A 20,039-nucleotide genomic window follows, 5' to 3' on the forward strand; every position below is an offset into this window, starting at 1 on the left:
GTTCTCACATACATCCGGCCACGGGGTTTCTCGCTGTACTGAGTGCGAACTGGGGGCAGGGTTTTTCGGATTTGGAGGCTGGAGTGGCGTCAAAGGAGATGCCGAAGAAAAGGTAGGGGTCGAGAATGCTTCCATCAGGCGGTCGCCGGTAGTAACGAGTTTCTGCGAATTATCGGCGGGGAGTGTTGATACGAACGTGGCATGATCCTCAACGGGAATATGTGAGCACCTTTTCTAGTGTAGAAGTCAGGGAGGTCCATGGATCATGGAAAGCAGAGCAGTCAAACCGCTTGTTGGCTTGTTAGGCAAGTGCAGGCTTATAGAGCAAAGGATATATTGCGAGGGGACCCATACCTTGCGCTTGCGGCACGTCTGACATGCTCGCGGTGTCTGCTTTCTCTTGACAGGAAACCCATCTGAGGAGCTGGCCACAAATTTGACCATGACACAGAATCGTCATGTGCTGTCGTCGCCGTTGCTCCTAGTCAGCATAGCCATTGATTGGTGTGGGACGAATTGTGAGATACGTCGGCCGGGGACCGACTTCAAGTTCCTTGCACATACATGCTAATGGAGGACAAGACACGGAGGACTGAATCCACCATATGAACCAACATGAGGTCAATAGAAAGAAGAGCGGGGAAAAACTCCAACTTATGATACCGAACTATGACACAACGGGTTAGCTATCCGGTAGCGCACTCTGCACTTTAAGGGAGCGGAATTATGATTCTCCGCCCTTGGGACTCGAAATGAGTTGTTTTGACAATAGCAGGCAAATTCGAACGATGAGTAAGTGGTCGGTGTTTCCAATTCTGGAGCAACCCAATGAGTCCCAACAAAGAGAGACTGTGGCCATGTTGACCCTCAATGTGAAAGTGTACAGGCGGGCACTGTGGCCGGCCAGAACTGTGGCCGCACTCCGCATTTTTGCTGTCGGACTTTCTTCATCTGGACTCACCTCCGTCGGGGGCCTCCAGAGTGCGACATACCCTTTTGGGGTCAAAGGATGGGCATGAGCATGGCCTCTTTGCTATAACATCTCTAGAGGCTACTGCAACCAGAATGATCATCGACAGGAATCTCTACCCTCAATATCTTGGCCCTCAAGTTCGCAGAACGGCGTTGAAATCAGACAAGCTCTCAGGTTGTCCAAGATGCAGTTCCTCAGTCACTGGGACCTTCTCCTCATCAAAACAGCTCTTGGTGGACTATCAGCTCTATATATAGGATCAAAAGTCCAGCAAGCTCTGCGTGTCCAGAACCTGGCCACAAGCATCAGTCCTCACTTCATCACATCAATCAAGTCAGACACCGGTCCATCGCTCGCCTCAACCCGCAGTTTAAGAAAGAGGTTGGAGCAGACAGGAAAAAGATGCATTATCTTCTATGGCACTCAGACTGGGACGGCCGAGAAATTCGCATTGATCATGGCAAGAGAGCTGACTGCACGATACAATTTACCAAGCATGATTGCAGACCTTGACGACTACGATTTCGTTGATTTGGCATCGATGGAATCGAACCTCCTGGCTATCTTCATACTTGCCACCTATGGAGAAGGTGGCCCAACAGACAACGCTGTCTCATTTGGGAATTTCCTCAAACAGCAAAATGCCCAGAGAGGCGCTACAGGTGAAAAGTCCATGTCGTCGCTACGCTATGCAGCTTTTGGTCTTGGGAGCAGCTCTTATCAATATTTCAACCTCATGATTACCAAAGTGGACGAAACTTTGCAAGAGTGTGGAGCAATGAGAGTTGGCTCGCTTGGACGCGGTGATGACGGAAAAGGCACTTTGGAGGCTGATTTCATAAACTGGAAAGAGGCAACCTTAAACGACATCGCCACTGACTTTGCCCTCGAGCAGGTCGAATACCACTTTAAACCCAACTTTAATGTCCAAGAAGCATCGAGCAGCGAAATTTCGGATACATTTCTCGGCGAGCCGAACAAAAATCATCTGAACGGCAAACTCTGCGGGCCATTTACAGCTCGAAATCCCTACCCAGCAAGAATTGTGGAAGCAAGGGAGCTGTTCACATCACCTATACGCAATTCCTTACATTTGGAATTTGACGTGTCAGATTCTACAATTACATATGAAACGGGAGATCATTTAGCAATCTGGCCTGTCAATTCCGACTTGGAGGTGGAGCGTTTCCTTAAAGCTCTCGACTTATTCGACAAAAGAGACACAATTATCAACATCACAAGTAACGACCCCACCAATCAAGTCCCTATTCCACCCAAAACGACATACGCTGCAGCAGCAAGGTATTACTTGGATATCTGCGCTCCCGTTTCGAGACATACACTTACCATTCTCGCAACTCTTACAGCTGGTCCAGATCAGCAAGTTCTCCAACGACTAGCTAGCGACTCGCAACTATTTCAAAGCGAGATAAGTGACAAGTTGCTCAACCTTGCACAGACGTTGGATATGGCTGGAGCCACCGCAAGTTGTCTAGCCGTGGGATTTTCTTTTTTCCTGGAAAACATCCCGAAACTCCAGCCGCGATACTACTCTATTTCGTCCTCATCACTGGTTTCGAGCAAGAGAATTTGCGTCACCGCTGTCGTTAATTCATCTACTACTACGGGGTCGTGTTCTCCATTCAAAGGCGTCTCAACGAACTACCTTCTCGCGATCAAGAATGAAGCTTGCGGTTCGCTGACGGAGAGCACTACTATCCCAACACATCGACTTGGCGGCCCTCGTGACAAACATCACCTCCCCACCGCACTAATCCACGTCAGACGATCCAGGTTTCGGCTCCCCACCAATCCAAGCACCCCAGTTATCATGGTTGGTCCAGGGACGGGGGTGGCCCCATTTCGCGGCTTCGTTCACGAAAGAGCGTACCAGGCTCGTGCCGGGCGAAACGTAGGTCGAACAGTATTATTCTACGGCTGTCGAAAAAAAGACGAGGATTTTCTGTACAAAGATGAATGGGAGAGTCACTCTTCCTCTTTCAAGAAAGGCCAATTTTCCATACATACGGCGCTCTCACGCGAAGATCATACCAAGAAAGTTTACGTCCAAGATTTAATTCAAGACCATGCGGACGAGCTGAAGGAGCTTATTTTGAACCAGAATGCGCATGTTTATGTTTGTGGCGACGCGTCACAGATGGCGAAGCAGGTATTCAAAGCATTTGGAGATATCATAGATGGCTGTGTTCAACAGCCAAGCGACAAATATCTCAAGAGTATGAAGGCAACAGGTAGATGGTCTGAAGACGTTTGGTAATGGGATCTGATTGACATTCTCTCATGTCCTTCATGTGCGTTTTGGCGCTCATTCTCCAGTCCTTGGAGCAGACTAAATTTACTAATGTATAGACCTATTCACAAGTTGAATATCAGAGTACCATGTTTCAAACCTGAGTTATAGTCTCACTGTGCAAGATAAGTACTTGTGGGCATCAACCCTTGAGGCTTGTCGTCTGAATCCGTGAACAGGCAAGCGTAGATATTGCAAGCCGCAGACAACCGAAGCTAGAAAACCCATATCATTGACTTGCATTGGTCCATTTATTGGATAATCCGGATATAGTATAAAAAAACAATGAGTCTAGGAGATTGCAGACAATCATAATCTCATCTAGGATGTAATCAAAGTGCGGATAAGCTTAGCGCCAACTCCCTTTACACCAGTTGCAATGTTCGCTGAAGACATCTCAAATGTAAAACAAGAATTCCAACCACTCTTCAGGGAGAAACCAATACTCGCTTCCGAACTCGCATGACCATTTCATCCGGATTCCCATTGAACCTCTCCAAAGTTCTCAACTCAAACCCTTCCGACTCAAATTCAAACTCGTACCCCTTGACCAACGCTGCAATGACGAGCAACTGTTCGAAATATGCAATGTTTCGTCCAATACACGCTCTAGGCCCGATGCTGAAGGGAAAATGGGCCTTGCTCAGTTTGGCTTTTTCGCTTTCTCCCCCAAGCCAGCGTTCCGGCAGATACACTTCGGGTCTGTCGAACACTTCTTGGTTGCGCAGGAGTGTGTAGGTGGGGACTGAGACTGTAGTGTCCTCGGCGACAAACTGACCGGCGATAAGACGGCCGCCTTTGGGCACAACACGTGGAAGGCCCATGGTGCTTGCGGGACGGACGCGGAGGGATTCTTCAACGCAGGCTCTGAGGTAGGGGAGTCGGGAGAGAGTCTCATAAGCTGAGATTGGGCTTATTCCTGTTGCTTCGTCGAGTTCGTCTCTCAGTCGAGCTAGGACGGAAGGGTTTTTATATAGAAGGTAGATCGTGTTGGTCAATGCCGCGGTTGTGGTGTCCGTCCCCGCGTTCATCATAACGCTACATTCAGCGAGCACTTCACCCAGCTTCAAGCCTAGTGCGGCGCCTTTATTGTCAATCAAAAGCTTGGAGAAGATGTCATCTGCTTCTGTGTCGTTCTCATTGAGTCTTTTCACTGTGTTGTAGTAAATGATGTCATCGTACGACGCTCCTGCCTTCTTGTATGGATGCCAGGAGAAAAGACGTTTGGTGAGGCTGAGAATGGGTGCCTCCATGCCGAGTACAGTGTTGATGATTGTCGCATCGTGGAGTGACTTAATGAAAGGCGTTTTATAGATCTTTCCAGCCTCCGACTGGGCAGTGACCATGTCATTTCCGCGCTCCAGACATCCCTGAGTCTCGCCATAGAGGAGCCTCGAGAAAACATCGATTGTGAAGTAGTTGAGATATCGCCTCATATTCATCGGCGTCCCACTTAGTGCAGCCTTTTCTACTTGTGTAAGTAGAATCGCGACAGTATCTGATATCACGGGCTCCAGGTTTGCAATGGTCTTCTGTGCAAAAACGTGAGCCAGCAGTTTACGTTTCTGCTGGTGCTCGGCTTTGACACGAGCATCTGCCATATGTCGGAATTCGCCGGCTCCACCATCGTACCAGGCATCCTTGAGGAAACCCGCCCCATGGCCGTAGATATCATTCATAGCAGCGGGATCTGAAATGGAAATGTGGTTTGGTGCTATGCGAACATGCGTGCCTAAATTTGTGTGTGCTTCATGGATGGCGAGGAAATGCTCCTTGCGAAGATTGTGGATAATGCGCCAGAAGGAAGAGACAGCTGCATAAGACGGGGAGGGGAACTTCCGAAGGCCTTTCCGATCCACAGCATACACCACAAGTGGTTGGATGAAGAGGACACCGAATAGTACGGCGAAACCAGCTGCCACAAAGGATTAGCAATTGGAACTAGTACAAGGAAAGGAGGTGGGCATACCGACTAGTAGCATTTTGAGATGGATATAAAAAGAGCCCTTGTAGTAATCGAATTTCTCCGCGATCAGAATGATCTATGAAATAATTTATTGTCTAGAAGAAGAAGCAGAGTCAGATATAGTCCTTTTTATGACCCGCTCCACGGTCGTACCAGGTGCCCATTTCTCAGAGAACTATCTGTCTGTATCTGGATACTCCGCTCGCGACATGCTTGGTTGCGCGTCAAATGCTGCACGATAGCAGCCAATGTTACTACTCCATTCCCAAACGCATTGGGTAAATGGCTCATTGACATGTGTGGGTTTTGTGGCGTGGGAATGAGTTGTCGCATGGATTACCCAATACGGTAGGCATCCGCTCCTCAAGTCGGAGCTGCCGCAAGCAGCATTACTTTGGCTTGTGTTACGATCATCGTTCTCCTTACTTGGAAAACAATCCGAGGGGCTCTTCCTAGGCGTTAGAGTCCAGTACTTAGGCAACAGGCTCGAACCCAGCAATCTGGCTATTGATTACTATCAAATCGTCCAAGTTTAAGACTTTGAAAGAGTCAACTTGACGGCGTTTTGGTGGATTAGGGATACGCTTTGCGTCTCGGTTCACAATCAGTTTTCGAGTAAGATAATCGCAGTGGTTATTGTCATGCGCCACATGCGGATACATATCACACTCGACTCTAATTTGTCTTTGTGAAATTTGTTGACTCTGGTGGATGGCTAAGAGAATAAGTGTAAAAATGCAGGGTTTCAGTGGATGAAACCTTTTGTTGCAAAGCCTAATAACTTAACTTCATAGATTACGTTCACTCGACGCAGCTCAGGTTGACCCTCGGGAAATTGTAAGTTCCATAACTAGTAGTGTCTCAAGCACTGTATCGACGATGTCATATCTTGGGTCATCCAGGGGCCTCACGTAATAAGTTGAATAAAGGAAACTTATAAAGCTCTGAATGGAAAACGCGAATTCGATCTTCCCCACCAATACAGCATCTAAATGACCCCAGAAACCTCTGAGCCCACCAATCCTGGCCCTGTCTCCCTATACAGACCCAACTGCAGTATCCAAACTCAATGGCTTCCTTTGACCTCGTGCTCTCAATCTCAGTCCCGTCTCGGTGACAGCGACATACCTACACTGCGCTCCTCACAACTTCAGTGACTGAGGCTCTTCTCTTCTCTCCGTCTCCAACTACAGTGCTTCTCCTCCTTTCGGTCTCCTGAACAAGCTCATCTAGCGGAGGGAACACATGTGTCCGCCACTGTCGTACTGGGATACCTTGCTCGAAAAAGAGCGAAAGCTCGAGGGTTGAACGTCCATTGGTTTCACCCACACAGAACCAAACCCATGCAAGTGAGGTAAGTGTCGTACCAGCATAGAAGAAACCGAGCATAGGACCCCATCCGGCCGAATAATACATGTAAGGTGCAGTGAAGGAGACTAGCCACGTAATGAAGTAGAAGAAGACTATGGAGAACGACATAATCTTGTTTTGGTTTGGCCCGACAGCCATCTCACGAGCCACCGTGTATGCCAAAGGACCTAGTCCGTAGTTGAAGGCGACAATAATGACGAAGGAAAAGACCACGATGACATACTGCGAGGATGTAGTAAGCTTCTCTTGGGTTCCGATGCCACCGATGACAAGGAAGGCGCAGAGCATCATGCTAGTGGTTACGAGCAAGTTGTGCCGTCTGCGGACTTTATTTCCGGTAACGACAGCAGCAGCAACAGCGAAGATCTGGAGGATATTGGTGATGAGCTGAATCATGAATGGTTGTTTTATCCCAATGGCTTGAGCGAAAACGACGCCGTAAACGTAAAAGAATAAAATGCCACAGATCTGTTGAGAATAGAGGGCGCCAGCCGAGTAAATGACCTTTCTTCTCTCGATTGGATTGGTAACAAGAGACAGCCACGATGAGTGATCCTTGTTTTGAAGTTCACGCTCACGCGCTTCTATAAGGACGGTGAGGTCTTTGGCGGCACTATACTCATGGTTGCCTTTGTGGATTTTCTCCAGGGCTCGAGCGGCGTCGGTATGCTTGTTCTTGCTTACAAACCACGTAGGTGTTTCTGGAATAAATGGTAGTCCAGCGAAGAGCATCAAAGGAAGGATGATCAATCCGCCCATTGGGATCTTGTACGAAAGCGTGCTGTTGATCCCTTCGGTACCCTGGGTTATGCCCGCGGCAATGAGTTGGGAGATGGATTGGAGGAATTGAAACATCATAAGGGCAGGTCCTCGAACGTGAAGAGGCGCAACCTCGCCAATGTAGAGAAGCAAAGTGACCGTGCACTGGCCCATTCCAATCCCGATCAGGATACGTCCAAGTGTCAAAACCCCTTCGTAATGAGTGTCCGCCACTTGCGTGATGCCTCCGGCGAGAATGCAAATGGCGGCGAACCAAAAGGTAGTCTTCCGTCCGTATTTGTCGTTAATAGGCGCTGAGATCAGGGCACCAATTGCATCTCCGATGTAGATAGAGGAAGCAGTGAGGGAGGTAAAGAACACATTTAATGCTTTCTGGCCGTCCGCATCATAGTGATCGCCGTAGTGGTTCTTGAAAGATCGCATGGCGAGTACACCGTTGTAGTAAGTATTATCATATCCATAGACCAAAGCCCCGATGGCGGAGACGGAGCAGAAGAAGTAGGCCCACCGATTTTTGCTGATTTCGAGACCGAACATGATGGGAGTCAAGTGGAGCTGGCAGAACACCTGATGAGACTGATATAAGTAGATTTGATAAGGATAATCGAGTAGACCGTTTGTGGACGATTGAAAGATTGCCTCACTTCGAGGATTCTTTGTCGAATTTTATATCAATCCATTCTTCGGCGGCGTCATCTGGGGGAATAGCGGAGACCGCCAGAGCGGGGATTCGCACTTTTCTCGAAGCAGTAACTCCGATACCCCAGATGTGGAAGTGTTCCCCAGGAGGTCTACGCATCGAGCTGACCTGCCGAGATTCAAGCTGTTATTGCGCTTATCTCGACAAACCATACTATTGTATTTTCGTTATCGTCCGTATACCAATGTACAGGTGACAACCCGGAATATCCACAAGTAATTTGAATAACAGTGTAAATAATTCCTTCTCCGCCCCTTATATCTAATTTACTTACTTCCAGTGCTGATATTGAGGGCTGAATCATGCGTCCGCTGCTTGGCTTCATTTCAGAGTTCTGCGAAACGCTCTTCGTATGATTCCGTGGCCAGATTTGTGTTACTGATCGGACGTATCTTTAGCAGGTATTCTGGCGAGCGTACTCGGGAGGCCTCTCTAGAATAAGCGGACCTACTCTTTACGACAGCGGAGTTGAAAGAAACTGAACCCCACACAGAGCCGCCCCAGTCATACTGTCCAGTGCCACAATTTACAGGTTGGACAACGTCAAACAGCTGCAAAGCTGAGCCTGCATCTGAGCGGAGTCGACTTCGGAGCTACTGAATTAGGCAAACTGACCGGCACAATGTCGCCACCTTGCTCAAAAGTTATTTTGTATGGCTCGAAACATTAGAAAACCGCGAAAAGGTTTAGATATGTCGAAGAAGGATATTTTGATGGATTTGCTGAATAGATTTCACACATCGAAATGATATCTGCTTTGAGCATCTCTGTCGGCTGCGGCTCAGCGACGCCGCCTTTACTTGGCTGCAGATTTCCCGCAAATCAGTTTGAGCAAGAATTTTGCTGCATTCTTTTTGACATGGATGGAACCTTGATCGATTCTACACAAGCTATAATCAAGTTCTGGAATGAGTGAGGCTAGCCGCGGTGACTTCAAACTCCAAGAACAAAATCTAACAATGGCGGCAGAATAGGCATGCGTTACAAAATAGACCCTGGGGAAATTCTGGCCAATTCGCATGGGAGACGCTCGATCGACATATTTCGTCGCATTGACCCTAAATGTGCATCATGGGACTGTAGGGCTTAGTATCTATTCTTCAAAATGACGCTGCTAAATGCTTGATAGATCTTCGCAAACTTGAAGGCGAGAGTCCGTTGAGATGGGGTAGTGATGCAGTCGAAATTCCTGGTGCACGCAAACTTCTCGGTAAACTTGAGGAGGTCGCAGGGAAATGGGCGATTGTTACGTCTGGAACACGACCTCTAGTAGATGGACGGCTCGACATCTTGGGACTCGTTGCCCCACAGACCCTGGTAACTGCTGAAGAAGTCCAGAATGGAAAACCGGACCCCGGCTGTTATAGACTTGGGTTGAAGAGACTGTCAATACCTGAAAAAGATGAACTATTTTTGCCTCCACTTTGCATCGAAGATGCTCCAGCAGGCGTCAGGGCCGGAAGAGCAGCCGGTTGCAAAGTACTGGCAGTTGCGACCACCCACAATGTGGAGCAGTTGATCGATGCTGGGGCCCACTGGGTGGTCCAAGATCTCAGGTCGGTGTCATTAGGAGGCAATGGTAGTGACAAGAGCAAAATTAATGTGGAAATCAGAAACGCCTTTTCCGCATGAGCTTCAGCATTGTGACTGGTATTCTGGATTGGATAGTTTCACTACTAACAGTAGATGCAACACGGCTCCGTTTGAGCTTTGAGATTAGATTAAACTAAAGAACAACGTGACCATACGAATCGAGAATCTGACGACGCACCTCCACCAGCTCCATCGTATGGTCATTTTCCACTCCGGCAGCCAACAGATCCGAACTAAAGCAATCAAGGATAGATTGTTCTTGCCGAGCAGGCATCATTTGCGGACCTACAGCTGACTGGTAAACACGGGGAAGTTGTAATCTGACGACTGAACACCAGGATTTGGGATTTGGAGGATTAGAGGAGTGCAATTTTGCGCTTATCACCCTTCCAGGCCAATGAAGCGATGCGAGAGTTTGATATAACAATTCGATATTGTCATCAGAGCCCGATACTCAATTAGGATTAGATACAATGTGTTGATATTGGCAAGACATAGACAACCCATCACTCTCTCCGCTTCGGAGCATAAGTTCAAGCTGAAGAAATGCGTCAGGAAGTCTAGTGAGGAAAAGTTCGACTAGCAGACTTACCACTTCTAGATCAGCCAGCGCTTCCTCAGGCTCCAAGTCTTTGACCGTGATTCCAGCCGCGATTGCCTCTGCCCAGATACGGACCACAGGCGGCACACCCGTTCTTTCGTCTTCAATGATATTCACTTCGGTATTACCGGCCACAGTGACAACGACTTTAGAACCAGCAACCGAGACAACGCCGTGCTCATAGCCAACAGTCCACTCAGACCCCGTGAGCGAAGTACCTACCGATTGCTGGTATGTTCCACTAACTCCCGATTCAAGTTTCAGAATCGCATTGATCGTATCGACGGGTGGAAGGTGACTTTGTAGTAAAGTCGTGAAGGATGATAAGCGACATACTTTGCTGGAGGGCTGCGATTCTAGAAGTCGTCTCAGACCTGCAACATAGTGCACACCTCCATCGAGTAAGAAGCCACCTTGGTGAACTGGGTTTTTGCGCCAATCGGTTTCTGTGTCACTGTGTTAATCAAGAGTGATATATGCCATCCATGAGTTTTGGTTTATCCCCCACCAAAAAATTTCCAGCCTTTCTGGATGTTGTCGTAGATTCGAACCCGAAACCCCAACAATCTGCCTAGTTCACTGGCCTGCTCTTTCGCAAAAGCAATGCTGTCGAGGAAGCGCCAGTTCTCTGCTACATGCAGGTTGCTTTCATCTTCAGATCTTTTCTGTACCAAGTTATCAACTCGTGTGCTTCCTCGAGATTCTTGGCAACTGGCTTCTCGGATAATACATGCTTTCCCGCTTCTAGTGCGGCTCGAATGTAGTCCTTTTGATTTGCAATCGGTAGTCTAGTAATTCTTAGTTAGTACTAATACATTATAACATAGAAGATTCTGACGCTATAACCACAGCTACAATGTCCGGTCGCTGCAGCAGGTGGTCATATGATGCATCGGAGTCGTTCGAATATACATCAATCCGTCCGGCATGTGATGCGATGAGTTCAGCAGATTTGACTGATCTCGAGTACACGGCCTTCAGCGTAAGGTGCTTCGAAGCTTGAATAGCGGGCTAGAGCTGTCAAATCTACGTATTTCGACAGATAGAGTGGCCTGAGATACGGACCAAGTGTTCTTCCCTGGCCCAGAGCCCTGTATCCTGATGGTCAGCACTCAGTCTTCTTCAGCATTGCCTGGGAGTTTACAAACCACCACCAATCAGAGCAACGCCTATTGTCATGGCATACGTGGAAGATATGACAGATGGCTAGCTGTGCTAGTGGATATCGAAATCAAGTCGAAGGTCTGAAAAGAAATAGGCAAAGCAAAATTTCCCAAATATCGTTGAAAGAAGAAGAACACATTTTAAAAACAAATACTTTTCTTTTTCACAACTGATTAATGAGCCCGTATCCCTTGTCGCCATGACCATCTGAATCCTCCCCTTAAGTGACATACGAAGTGTAGCAATTGGCTTCTGGCCAAAGGAGTAATTCCGCCTTCAGCCAGAAAGGCGCAGATCGCCGCGAATCTGGATTAGACACTCCGATATACGGTTTTGAGCGGAAGGTATGAGACAAGGCACAAGCGGATGGATTGCTTCAAGGGTCACTTAGATTTCAAGGGCCAGGAGCCCACCAAAATACACCTTGCTAGAGGTGGTGGTGCACCCTCATACTCTAACAGGCGGGAGAATCGGGGCGGCGGCGTTACAATGTCATCCTAAATTTCGTTCCAGGGCATTGCTATCTCGTGGATGCCTTCTGCTGGCACCTCCTTCGTATATGAACTGAGGCACAGCTGAGGAAGTTCGACGAGATCCTTCCCGAGGCACCAACATGAATAGCGTTATCGAATAGTCAGCTTCGTCCCTACGGGTCAATGCTGTCACATGGACCTGAAGTGATGGCCTCTGCTTGAGATTTATCCTCAAAGAGAGCCAAGGGCGATAGTAATAGATTGCAGATGAGTTGTTCTTATCTTGATAGGACAAGTGAATGGGAATGAATGGGAATTGTGCGGAACGCTACGAGTGCTGGATACCATCTTCCCACTGAGGCGGCGACCTAACTACTTCATAAATACGTTTTGGCCAACACCAATCAATCAAACTACGTTCGCGCACAAGCGTGTCAATCTATACTCTCCTTTAATGCAAGAATGGTTAAGATACTTAGCCTGGGTACAAACTTTGTTTTGCGCCTGCCAAATACTACAACAATAACCATTAATATGCAGCCGTTTTCTGAACCTGTATAATCTTTTCACAGACCTAAGTCGCGAATCCTTCTGACTGCTCCCCCAATCCCTGTCCCCTTTTGCTTCATCATGTGTGCCGCCCCCATTCACATGACGTCCCTCCTCCTCGACCTCGACCAGAAAAGATCCTTTCTCCATATCATGGACACAGCCATTCAGAATCTCTGGACTCCTGGGGAGGAGGGCGACTCCCATGGCCACGAAATCGGCACACGTCTCCTTGGCGAAGAGAGTTTCTATCATGTAGCGTTATGTGTGCCTTGAGGGAGTCCATAATTAGCGTAGGCGGCGCAGACGCCATGCGGCTGCTTCATTCTCAACACGCTTCGACCTATGACGCCCAATACTGCGCGTTAGAGGTGTAACACGCCAACTGTCCGAGGGTGGACTGTCGCATTGGAACGCTGGTGCCTCGATATTTAAATGCCATAGTCCAGCACATAGCTACTAAGGTATACGATCTAACGAGTCAGGAGGGAAGGGAACGTCAACAGGTGGGTTCAGGCTGATTGCGGGTAACAGAAGATCTGGGACTTCGAGATGCTGATATATCAGAACGTCGAGACTGTGCAGGCTGTGATAGTTCATTTGACATGGCAGGAGTACTTGCTGTAGAAGAAGGCGAGAAGATATGGTGGGGAGTCTAACAGCGCTTCATTTCTCGGAATGTGTTACTAACTAGTACTTGGCGTTGGGCAGGATGATATCATCAGCCCATATGAGATCTGTCCTTGTGGGTGCCTGGCATGCCTCGAGGACCCAAATGGCTATGCTTGCGAACATGCAGCCGACTACAGCCCAAAGCAGCAATTGCCTAAGCTTTGCCATGTATTTCTTTGGGGCGACCCCCGGAATCTTTTGAGAATCTGATTCTGGTTTAACTACCCGGTAGGCTTTCACTCTCGAAGGACTTCTGGTGTACTCTGCAGATATCGAAATCGATTGATATTGCAAGCAACGCTAAAATACCAAAGAGGAGGAATACGCCGAGCTCTTGATCGTTCGTGCCGATTGATGATAAATCAGACAGCAATTCTGCGGAATTGTAGCCCAGAATGCAAACCGTTCCAAAGCAGCGCATGGTCTGCTCTCAATAATGTAGGCTACCGACGCACACAGCATGATATTTGCGAAAACATGTTGTCTATCAGACCTGGACTACTTGATGCTCCCTGATGCTGATCATCTGTAAAGGGACCTTGTCCTGCATTGGAGTCCAGCGGGTTTACTGGGTGTCTTGTTAGTGATCCTCACGGTGATACCAGTAGAGCCGTTTCTTTCCTTAGAGCAGTGGACACCACACAAATCTGTGAGATGCGCACTATTTGATTGGGCAATGGGGGAGTCAGGCAGCTCATCTGCGCAGATGGACAGGCTTGAAACTATCAGGACCCCCAAAGAAATGTGCTTGGAAGCTGCACCTCAAGGTTCAAGCACATGAGGTAGTCCACAAGGCGCAAGCATTGCGGAGCACGGCGTATTAAGGCCCGCAAAGTGATACGCTTAGGCTTGATTCTGATACATATCATCAAGCACAATTGGTGAAAAAGCCAATCAGGTAGCTAACAGAGCCAAATGCTCTGTCAATGACTTATCCCTAAGTGCAGATAGCGGCGTATTGCCGGGGTACTGGGTGGTAGCCTAAAACATCAGGCATTGGCATGGGTAGGGTCCCTCCTCAGTGACTAACCATCACACCAGCTAATCTTTAGTTTTAGGTCAGCTCTGCCCTGCAGCCTAAGGGCATTTATTTTCTTCCCGACAACGACTACTTGACATTCACCCATTACGATGTCGGCAGAAAGTCCCATTCAGCGGTTAATTGTTTGTGTCGACTCTGCAGATTATGATCAGGATGGCAAGTCACGTAAGTCAAGTTACGAACTTGGTGCGGAGCATTGCGCTTACTGCGACCCCTAGCAAGTGGTAACCACAGCACGATTTACAGATTGAAAAGCATTGTGCCTAGCAAGGTGGTCTACGATGTGAACAATCAAGCTGTTAACCAGGTGGTGCGCTATTATCGTGCGGCTGACGATGGACCAAGTCTTATGGAAAGACTGAAAACCAAAGCCACATCACCATTCTATGAGGACCAAATCAAGGAGATCGTGAAGACGATCTGCGAAACTCTCGAAAAACCCACTGATGAGCTGTTCCTCTATGGCTTTGGCCGTGGAGCTTTCATTGTGCGGGCGGTTACTGGACTTCTACATACTATGCGGTTACCAAAGAAGTCAGACCTGAAGAACTTTGATATTATCTACAAAACAGGCATTGATTGCCTGAAAGCTCGACACGAAGATGATAACATTAATGGACCTAAGATGATTGATTTCCTCGCCTCGCACACTACCCAGCTTCCTCGAATTCGATTTGTAGGGGTCTTCGATACAGTTGGGTATACCGCTGAGGGCAATGTACACGACTTGTCTATGGTCAACTCCGTTGAAAATATGAGGCACGCCATGGGCATTAACGAAACGCGGTCTCAGTTGAACCCTATCTTTATCGAGACTCCTTCCTTGGAAGAACTGGGGCAATCAACGCTTATTCAAGCCTGGTTTATTGGTGGACATCAAGACTTGGGTGGCGGATCCTCTGAAGATGGACTCTCACTATACCCTCTACAATGGATGATTCTCGAAAGTATCAGAGCCGGCGTGATCTTTCGCTTTGAAGAACAGAAAGGTTCCGGTTCCCCTATGGAAAATCCCTTGGCGCTCAGCCTTCCTCACTTCGCTGGTGAGGTACCAACTTTCCGTGGAGAGGAGAAAATTGAATGGCAGATCCAGTACGCAAATGGCCTCATTGTCTCCTTATACGATCTACAAAGTGTACACGGGCTATCCACCGATGCTAAGGACCAAACACACTCTATACGCATCAATCAAACTTCAAGTCTTTATAATTCCCAGAGAAAGATTTTTGGTTCCAAGAACCTAATGAACGCCAAAATAGCCACTGTCGAGGGTCTGATGGGGTGGAATGACCAAGGTGAGCTTTCAGAACACCTTACTGGCGGGAATCTGGCTAACAACGGGTAGGACCTTCTGGCACCATTATCCATCCCTCGGTCTATTGCCTTCTCGATAGGCACCCGAAGCTCTACGATCAGTCCCGGTTCAAATCACTCAAGCAAAATCTGGGAGATTTCCGGGACAACTATCTACAACAAACTGACGGAGCTCTACCACCATGGCTTGAGGGTATGGAGCTACAAGCAAGCGGTGTCAAAGCGTTCCGTATCCTCGTATGCGGTAAGACAGGAGTGGGCAAAAGTAGCTTGATCAATGCCGTTTTCGCGGTCGATATGGTATTGTCACATTGATTGCGCTTGTATGAAATATTGCTGATCTTCATGGGTAAGACGGACGAATCCACCACCTACCAACAAGGTGTGCACGATATTAACCAGGCGTTCGAGTCACCAAATCACCCTGGCCTACTGGTCCATGACTCAAGAGGATGGCAAGCAGGCAGTGATACGGAGTTGGAACTCATCGCAAAGTTTCTGCGTCATCGAGCATTCCAAAAAGATCCTGCCCAAGCACTACATGTGATATGGTAAGTGTACCTGATGAAACGACGATATGATAGATGGCATTCCTTGTACTCATTACCCTTAAACAGGTTCTGCGTGGACTCAGACGTTAGTCGCATTGAAGAGGCCGACAAACGAACATTCGCAACCATTGCTCAATATTCCAACCACGTTCCCGTATTCATCATTGGCACCAAAAAGGACAAGATGGTTGGATATCGCAAGATGAAGCTCCTTGAACAGTACATGGAAAAGACCAACGATTTTAAAGAATCCAATAGGTTAGCGACTGAAGAGGCGAGTAAACAGGCAGAGGATCAGTTTATGGGGCTGCGAGACGAGCTTTCCCGCCTACCACATTACAAAGCAGATGGATATTGCTGTTTATCAAAAGGTTTGACTGAAATCCCCGTGCTTTGAGTCTAGGGGGTACGCCACTAACACGTTTTGCTGTCATAGATGATATGGACGGCATTAAAAGGCTTCTCTCGCAGACGCTCGAACTGATAAGTGATGACAGAGTCCGTCTCTTCTGCGTAGCGGCGCAAGTCGTAGATGTCGAACAGAAGATTGACTCGGCAATTACAGAATGCATGCGACTGGCCACGCACGCAGTCCGGACGGCGATGGTACCACTACCGTTCTCTAGTGCCATCGGGACGCCGACGGTAGCGCGGATTCTTTGCGAGCATATGCTGCTATGTTTCGGCTTTCCAAAAGCTATACCTGACGAGGTCGAGGACATCATGCTCAAGATTTTGTTCGGGCACTTGAAGTCGTTTATGACTGTCACAATGGTGGAATTCGTGGCGGTCTCGGCGATCACAGCAGGCCTCATCGTTGGTACCATGGGTGCTGGCGGTGTCGTTGCTCTATCTTTGTGTGCACTGGCGGCTCCCCCAACGGCAAGGATGCTATTTAAATGTGTAAGTGCATGATTATCAGGTTTTGTATTTCACAGGCGCAGGTGCTCGAGAACTACGTCGTTACTGTCACCAGATTGCTAACTATTGTTAGGCTGCCGATCTCATTCTGATTCTTGAACGGTCTTTCAGATATAAAGGGAAATATGTGTCCACCAAGCAAATCGAAGATGCGGCAATCTATTATACCACCACGAAGGTGACCACTTTTGCAGGCAAAGAAAAATTGTTGCAGACGCATGTGCATGACCAAATAGACAAACTGATACCACTGAAAGGTGTCAAACTCGGGTTTAGATTCGGTAAACTCAGACAAGGATTAGAGGAGATTATATACAGCAACAGGTTCGAAAAGGTCGATACCAACTCGAAAGACTCGATAGCAGAACTGCCCACCAGCGACGCGATTGCAGAGCTTGATGCATCCCCAACCATCGCGGAACTCCCAGGCAACCAGACGCAAATTGCAGAGCTACCAGCTGAAGTGAGCTTTCCGGTACGATACTCTGGCAGTGCGAATGCGCCTGATAGCAAGCCGTCACAAGCAGCCACGAGCACGGTTATTGGATCGGACACACCGAGTTGGGATGATACATCGACATTGGCATACACTATGAGTGATGTCGGCCCCAGCAGTGCTACCACGGGTTCAGTGTCCGTGGGCTCGCCAGTATCGCCTATGACTCCGGCTCCAGCTCCGGAGAAGATGAAGGGGAAACGGAGTTGGAAGACCATGGGGTTCCGAACATCGTCAAAGGGTAGCCTGTCTAAGACTAAAACTGGATAGTGGTAGTATGGAGATTGTTGTATACCCAAGAGCGCGGTTTTTTGTCAACGCGTCAGAACCTTAGCTACCACGATACGATATACGTGGAAGAGGAAACAAGTAGCACATGTCTTTATTATGATTGCCATAAATCTTGGAAATGAGATGTTTTTTCTCTTCTTCTTCTTCTTCTTCTTCGTCGCCGAGGCTGTGACATGAAATTAAGAAGATGGATCGGCGAGGCCGAAGTCGAAGACCAAACAAACGTGATGCTTCGGCCGCAAGGACTATTTTGCTGAACCTTTGAGTTAACACTCATTGGTACGCCCCTAATGAAAACAGCTACAAGGTTGATGAAAATAAGAGCCCGCCGGTTACAGGCTTGCCTACACCCAAGGGGCACTTCGGTCCCATTGCTGTGTACGGCTTAGCACGCGGACAGAGGCCCCTGGCCCTATCGATAAGCACGTGAAAGCGTGGGCACCTCGGGAAGCCAGGATTGACGGATCTACGGTTAGAGAAGGCTGGCCGGGGTGGAGGGGCATCTCTAAACCAAAGACCTCGGGCATCTGGACGGGCAGTCTCGAATTGATCCCCGTATCTCGTACTTGCCCAAACCACCGTTAGTCTTCATCGCACCTGCAGTACCTGCGTCACGCGCGCATACTCAACAACCAACATTTTCCATTGCTTCCTTTGGTCCAAGTCCAACCCACCAGAATTTCCTTTTTACTATATAAACATCCACCTGCGGTCACTATCCTTAATCACGGATCCCTTTCCTCCATTGAATGTTTTTGACTTCTGGTTCCACTACAATACTTCGTTACTCTAGAATCTCTATTTCTCGTAACCTTCTTCCCTGCCTACCTAACTCAACCCGTCCCAGCAAAATGGATGGGATTCGAGCAAAGATGTCAGGTCTCACACCTTATGCGAAGAAGCATAAGGTGACCATCATTGGCTCTGGTAATTGGTTGGTCATCCAAGCTACTCTCTTTCGAGCTTTACTGACATAACTCAAGGGGTTCTACCATAGCTAAGATGGTCGCTGAGAGCACCGCGGAACATTCCGACCTTTTCGAACGAGACGTGCAGATGTGGGTGTATGAGGAAGATGTCCAACTCGATGAGAAATCCAAGCATTACAAAAAATCTTCAGAGACCAGCCAAGGACCTCAGAAGCTCACCCATATCATAAACACCTTTCACGAAAACGTCAAATACCTTCCTGGAATAGCCCTACCTCACAACGTCATTGCCAACCCGTCCCTCACTGATTCCGTAAAAGATTCCTCAATTCTCATCTTCAACCTACCCCATCAATTCATCCTCGGCTTATGCAAACAACTCAGAGGACATATTCTACCCTATGCTCGAGGTATTTCTTGTATCAAGGGTGTCAATGTTCACGAATCTTCGATAGGTCTATTCTCCGAGACCATTGGTGAAGAGCTAGGAATATATTGCGGTGCTCTTTCTGGGGCTAACATTGCAAGTGAAGTTGCTCAGGAGAAGTTCTCAGAAACCACTGTTGCATATGACCCACCACCGATTGACTCGCAAGCCCCAACCCCCGCAACATCGCAGGGACCAAGTCCAGTCTCTAGTCACGTCGATCTTACCCAGCTCGCACACAAAGATGTCACTGGCAGACCTTCCAAGGTCAAACTGCGACCGCTTCCCCAAGAGTACCAAGCCATTGATCACACCACTATCAAAAAGCTTTTCCACCGACGCTATTTCCACGTGCGTGTGGTTTCGGATGTTGCAGGCGTATCTCTTGGTGGAGCTTTGAAGAACGTCGTGGCAGTTGCTGCAGGTTGGGTTGATGGTCTTGGTTGGGGTGATAATGCGAAAGCAGCCATCATGAGAGTTGGTCTGCTTGAAATGAGAGAATTCGGAAACCGATTCTTCCCTCACACTGTCAATCCCGATACTTTCACTGTCGAATCCGCAGGTGTGGCAGATCTCATCACGACTTGCTCAGGTGGAAGAAATCATCGATGCGCCATGCTGAGTATTCGAGAAGGAAAATCAATCGAAGAGATCGAAGCCAGAGAATTGAATGGGCAAAAGCTTCAAGGCGCTATGACCGCCCATGAAGTAAACACGTTCCTCAAGAGCCAGAAGGCCGAAAAGGATTTCCCTCTTTTGACTGCCGTCCACAACATTCTCAAAGGCAATGGCAAGGCAGAGGATTTACCTGACTTAATTGAACCAAGCGAGTGATTAGAACGAAACTTGACTTTCTTTTCAGTCCCAAATGATATCAGCAATGGGAGGGAGTATTCTTTTAGCCGACTTCCGGAC

The 20,039-nt window shown here is 48.2% G+C and overlaps 7 protein-coding genes across 7 annotated transcripts; 4 read left to right on the forward strand and 3 right to left on the reverse strand.

The window, feature by feature from the left end:
* Positions 1–1,157: 1,157 nt before the first annotated feature.
* Positions 1,158–3,251, forward strand: LTR84_000074 (uncharacterized protein; the record flags this gene model as incomplete). The annotated part of the gene is made up of 1 exon (XM_064843705.1): positions 1,158–3,251. One exon carries the CDS (start codon positions 1,158–1,160, stop codon positions 3,249–3,251), a length of 2,094 nt encoding a protein of 697 aa, XP_064711565.1.
* A 461-nt stretch (positions 3,252–3,712) lies between these two features.
* Positions 3,713–5,266, reverse strand: LTR84_000075 (uncharacterized protein; the record flags this gene model as incomplete). The annotated part of the gene is made up of 2 exons (XM_064843706.1): positions 3,713–5,199; positions 5,254–5,266. The coding sequence occupies 2 exons, from the start codon at positions 5,264–5,266 to the stop codon at positions 3,713–3,715; spliced, it is 1,500 nt and encodes a 499-aa protein (XP_064711566.1).
* Positions 5,267–6,378: 1,112 nt separating this feature from the next.
* Positions 6,379–7,938, reverse strand: LTR84_000076 (uncharacterized protein; the record flags this gene model as incomplete). The annotated part of the gene is made up of 1 exon (XM_064843707.1): positions 6,379–7,938. The coding sequence occupies one exon, from the start codon at positions 7,936–7,938 to the stop codon at positions 6,379–6,381; it is 1,560 nt and encodes a 519-aa protein (XP_064711567.1).
* A 1,071-nt stretch (positions 7,939–9,009) lies between these two features.
* LTR84_000077 (uncharacterized protein) lies at positions 9,010–9,733 on the forward strand (the record flags this gene model as incomplete). Its single annotated transcript, XM_064843708.1, has 2 exons — positions 9,010–9,013; positions 9,231–9,733. The coding sequence occupies 2 exons, from the start codon at positions 9,010–9,012 to the stop codon at positions 9,731–9,733; spliced, it is 507 nt and encodes a 168-aa protein (XP_064711568.1).
* A 415-nt stretch (positions 9,734–10,148) lies between these two features.
* Positions 10,149–11,224, reverse strand: LTR84_000078 (uncharacterized protein; the record flags this gene model as incomplete). Its single annotated transcript, XM_064843709.1, has 4 exons — positions 10,149–10,232; positions 10,287–10,749; positions 10,967–11,083; positions 11,208–11,224. 4 exons carry the CDS (start codon positions 11,222–11,224, stop codon positions 10,149–10,151), a joined length of 681 nt encoding a protein of 226 aa, XP_064711569.1.
* Positions 11,225–14,284: 3,060 nt separating this feature from the next.
* On the forward strand, positions 14,285–17,747 carry LTR84_000079 (uncharacterized protein; the record flags this gene model as incomplete). The annotated part of the gene is made up of 7 exons (XM_064843710.1): positions 14,285–14,360; positions 14,414–15,490; positions 15,541–15,809; positions 15,864–16,060; positions 16,127–16,431; positions 16,497–16,963; positions 17,055–17,747. The coding sequence occupies 7 exons, from the start codon at positions 14,285–14,287 to the stop codon at positions 17,745–17,747; spliced, it is 3,084 nt and encodes a 1,027-aa protein (XP_064711570.1).
* An 893-nt stretch (positions 17,748–18,640) lies between these two features.
* On the forward strand, positions 18,641–19,958 carry LTR84_000080 (Glycerol-3-phosphate dehydrogenase [NAD(+)]; the record flags this gene model as incomplete). The annotated part of the gene is made up of 2 exons (XM_064843711.1): positions 18,641–18,702; positions 18,752–19,958. The coding sequence occupies 2 exons, from the start codon at positions 18,641–18,643 to the stop codon at positions 19,956–19,958; spliced, it is 1,269 nt and encodes a 422-aa protein (XP_064711571.1).
* Between the last annotated feature and the right edge of the window lie 81 nt (positions 19,959–20,039).

The sequence above is a fragment of the Exophiala bonariae genome (assembly GCF_035927105.1).
Source record: "Exophiala bonariae strain CCFEE 5792 chromosome Unknown scaffold_1, whole genome shotgun sequence".
Classification (NCBI taxonomy): domain Eukaryota; kingdom Fungi; phylum Ascomycota; class Eurotiomycetes; order Chaetothyriales; family Herpotrichiellaceae; genus Exophiala; species Exophiala bonariae.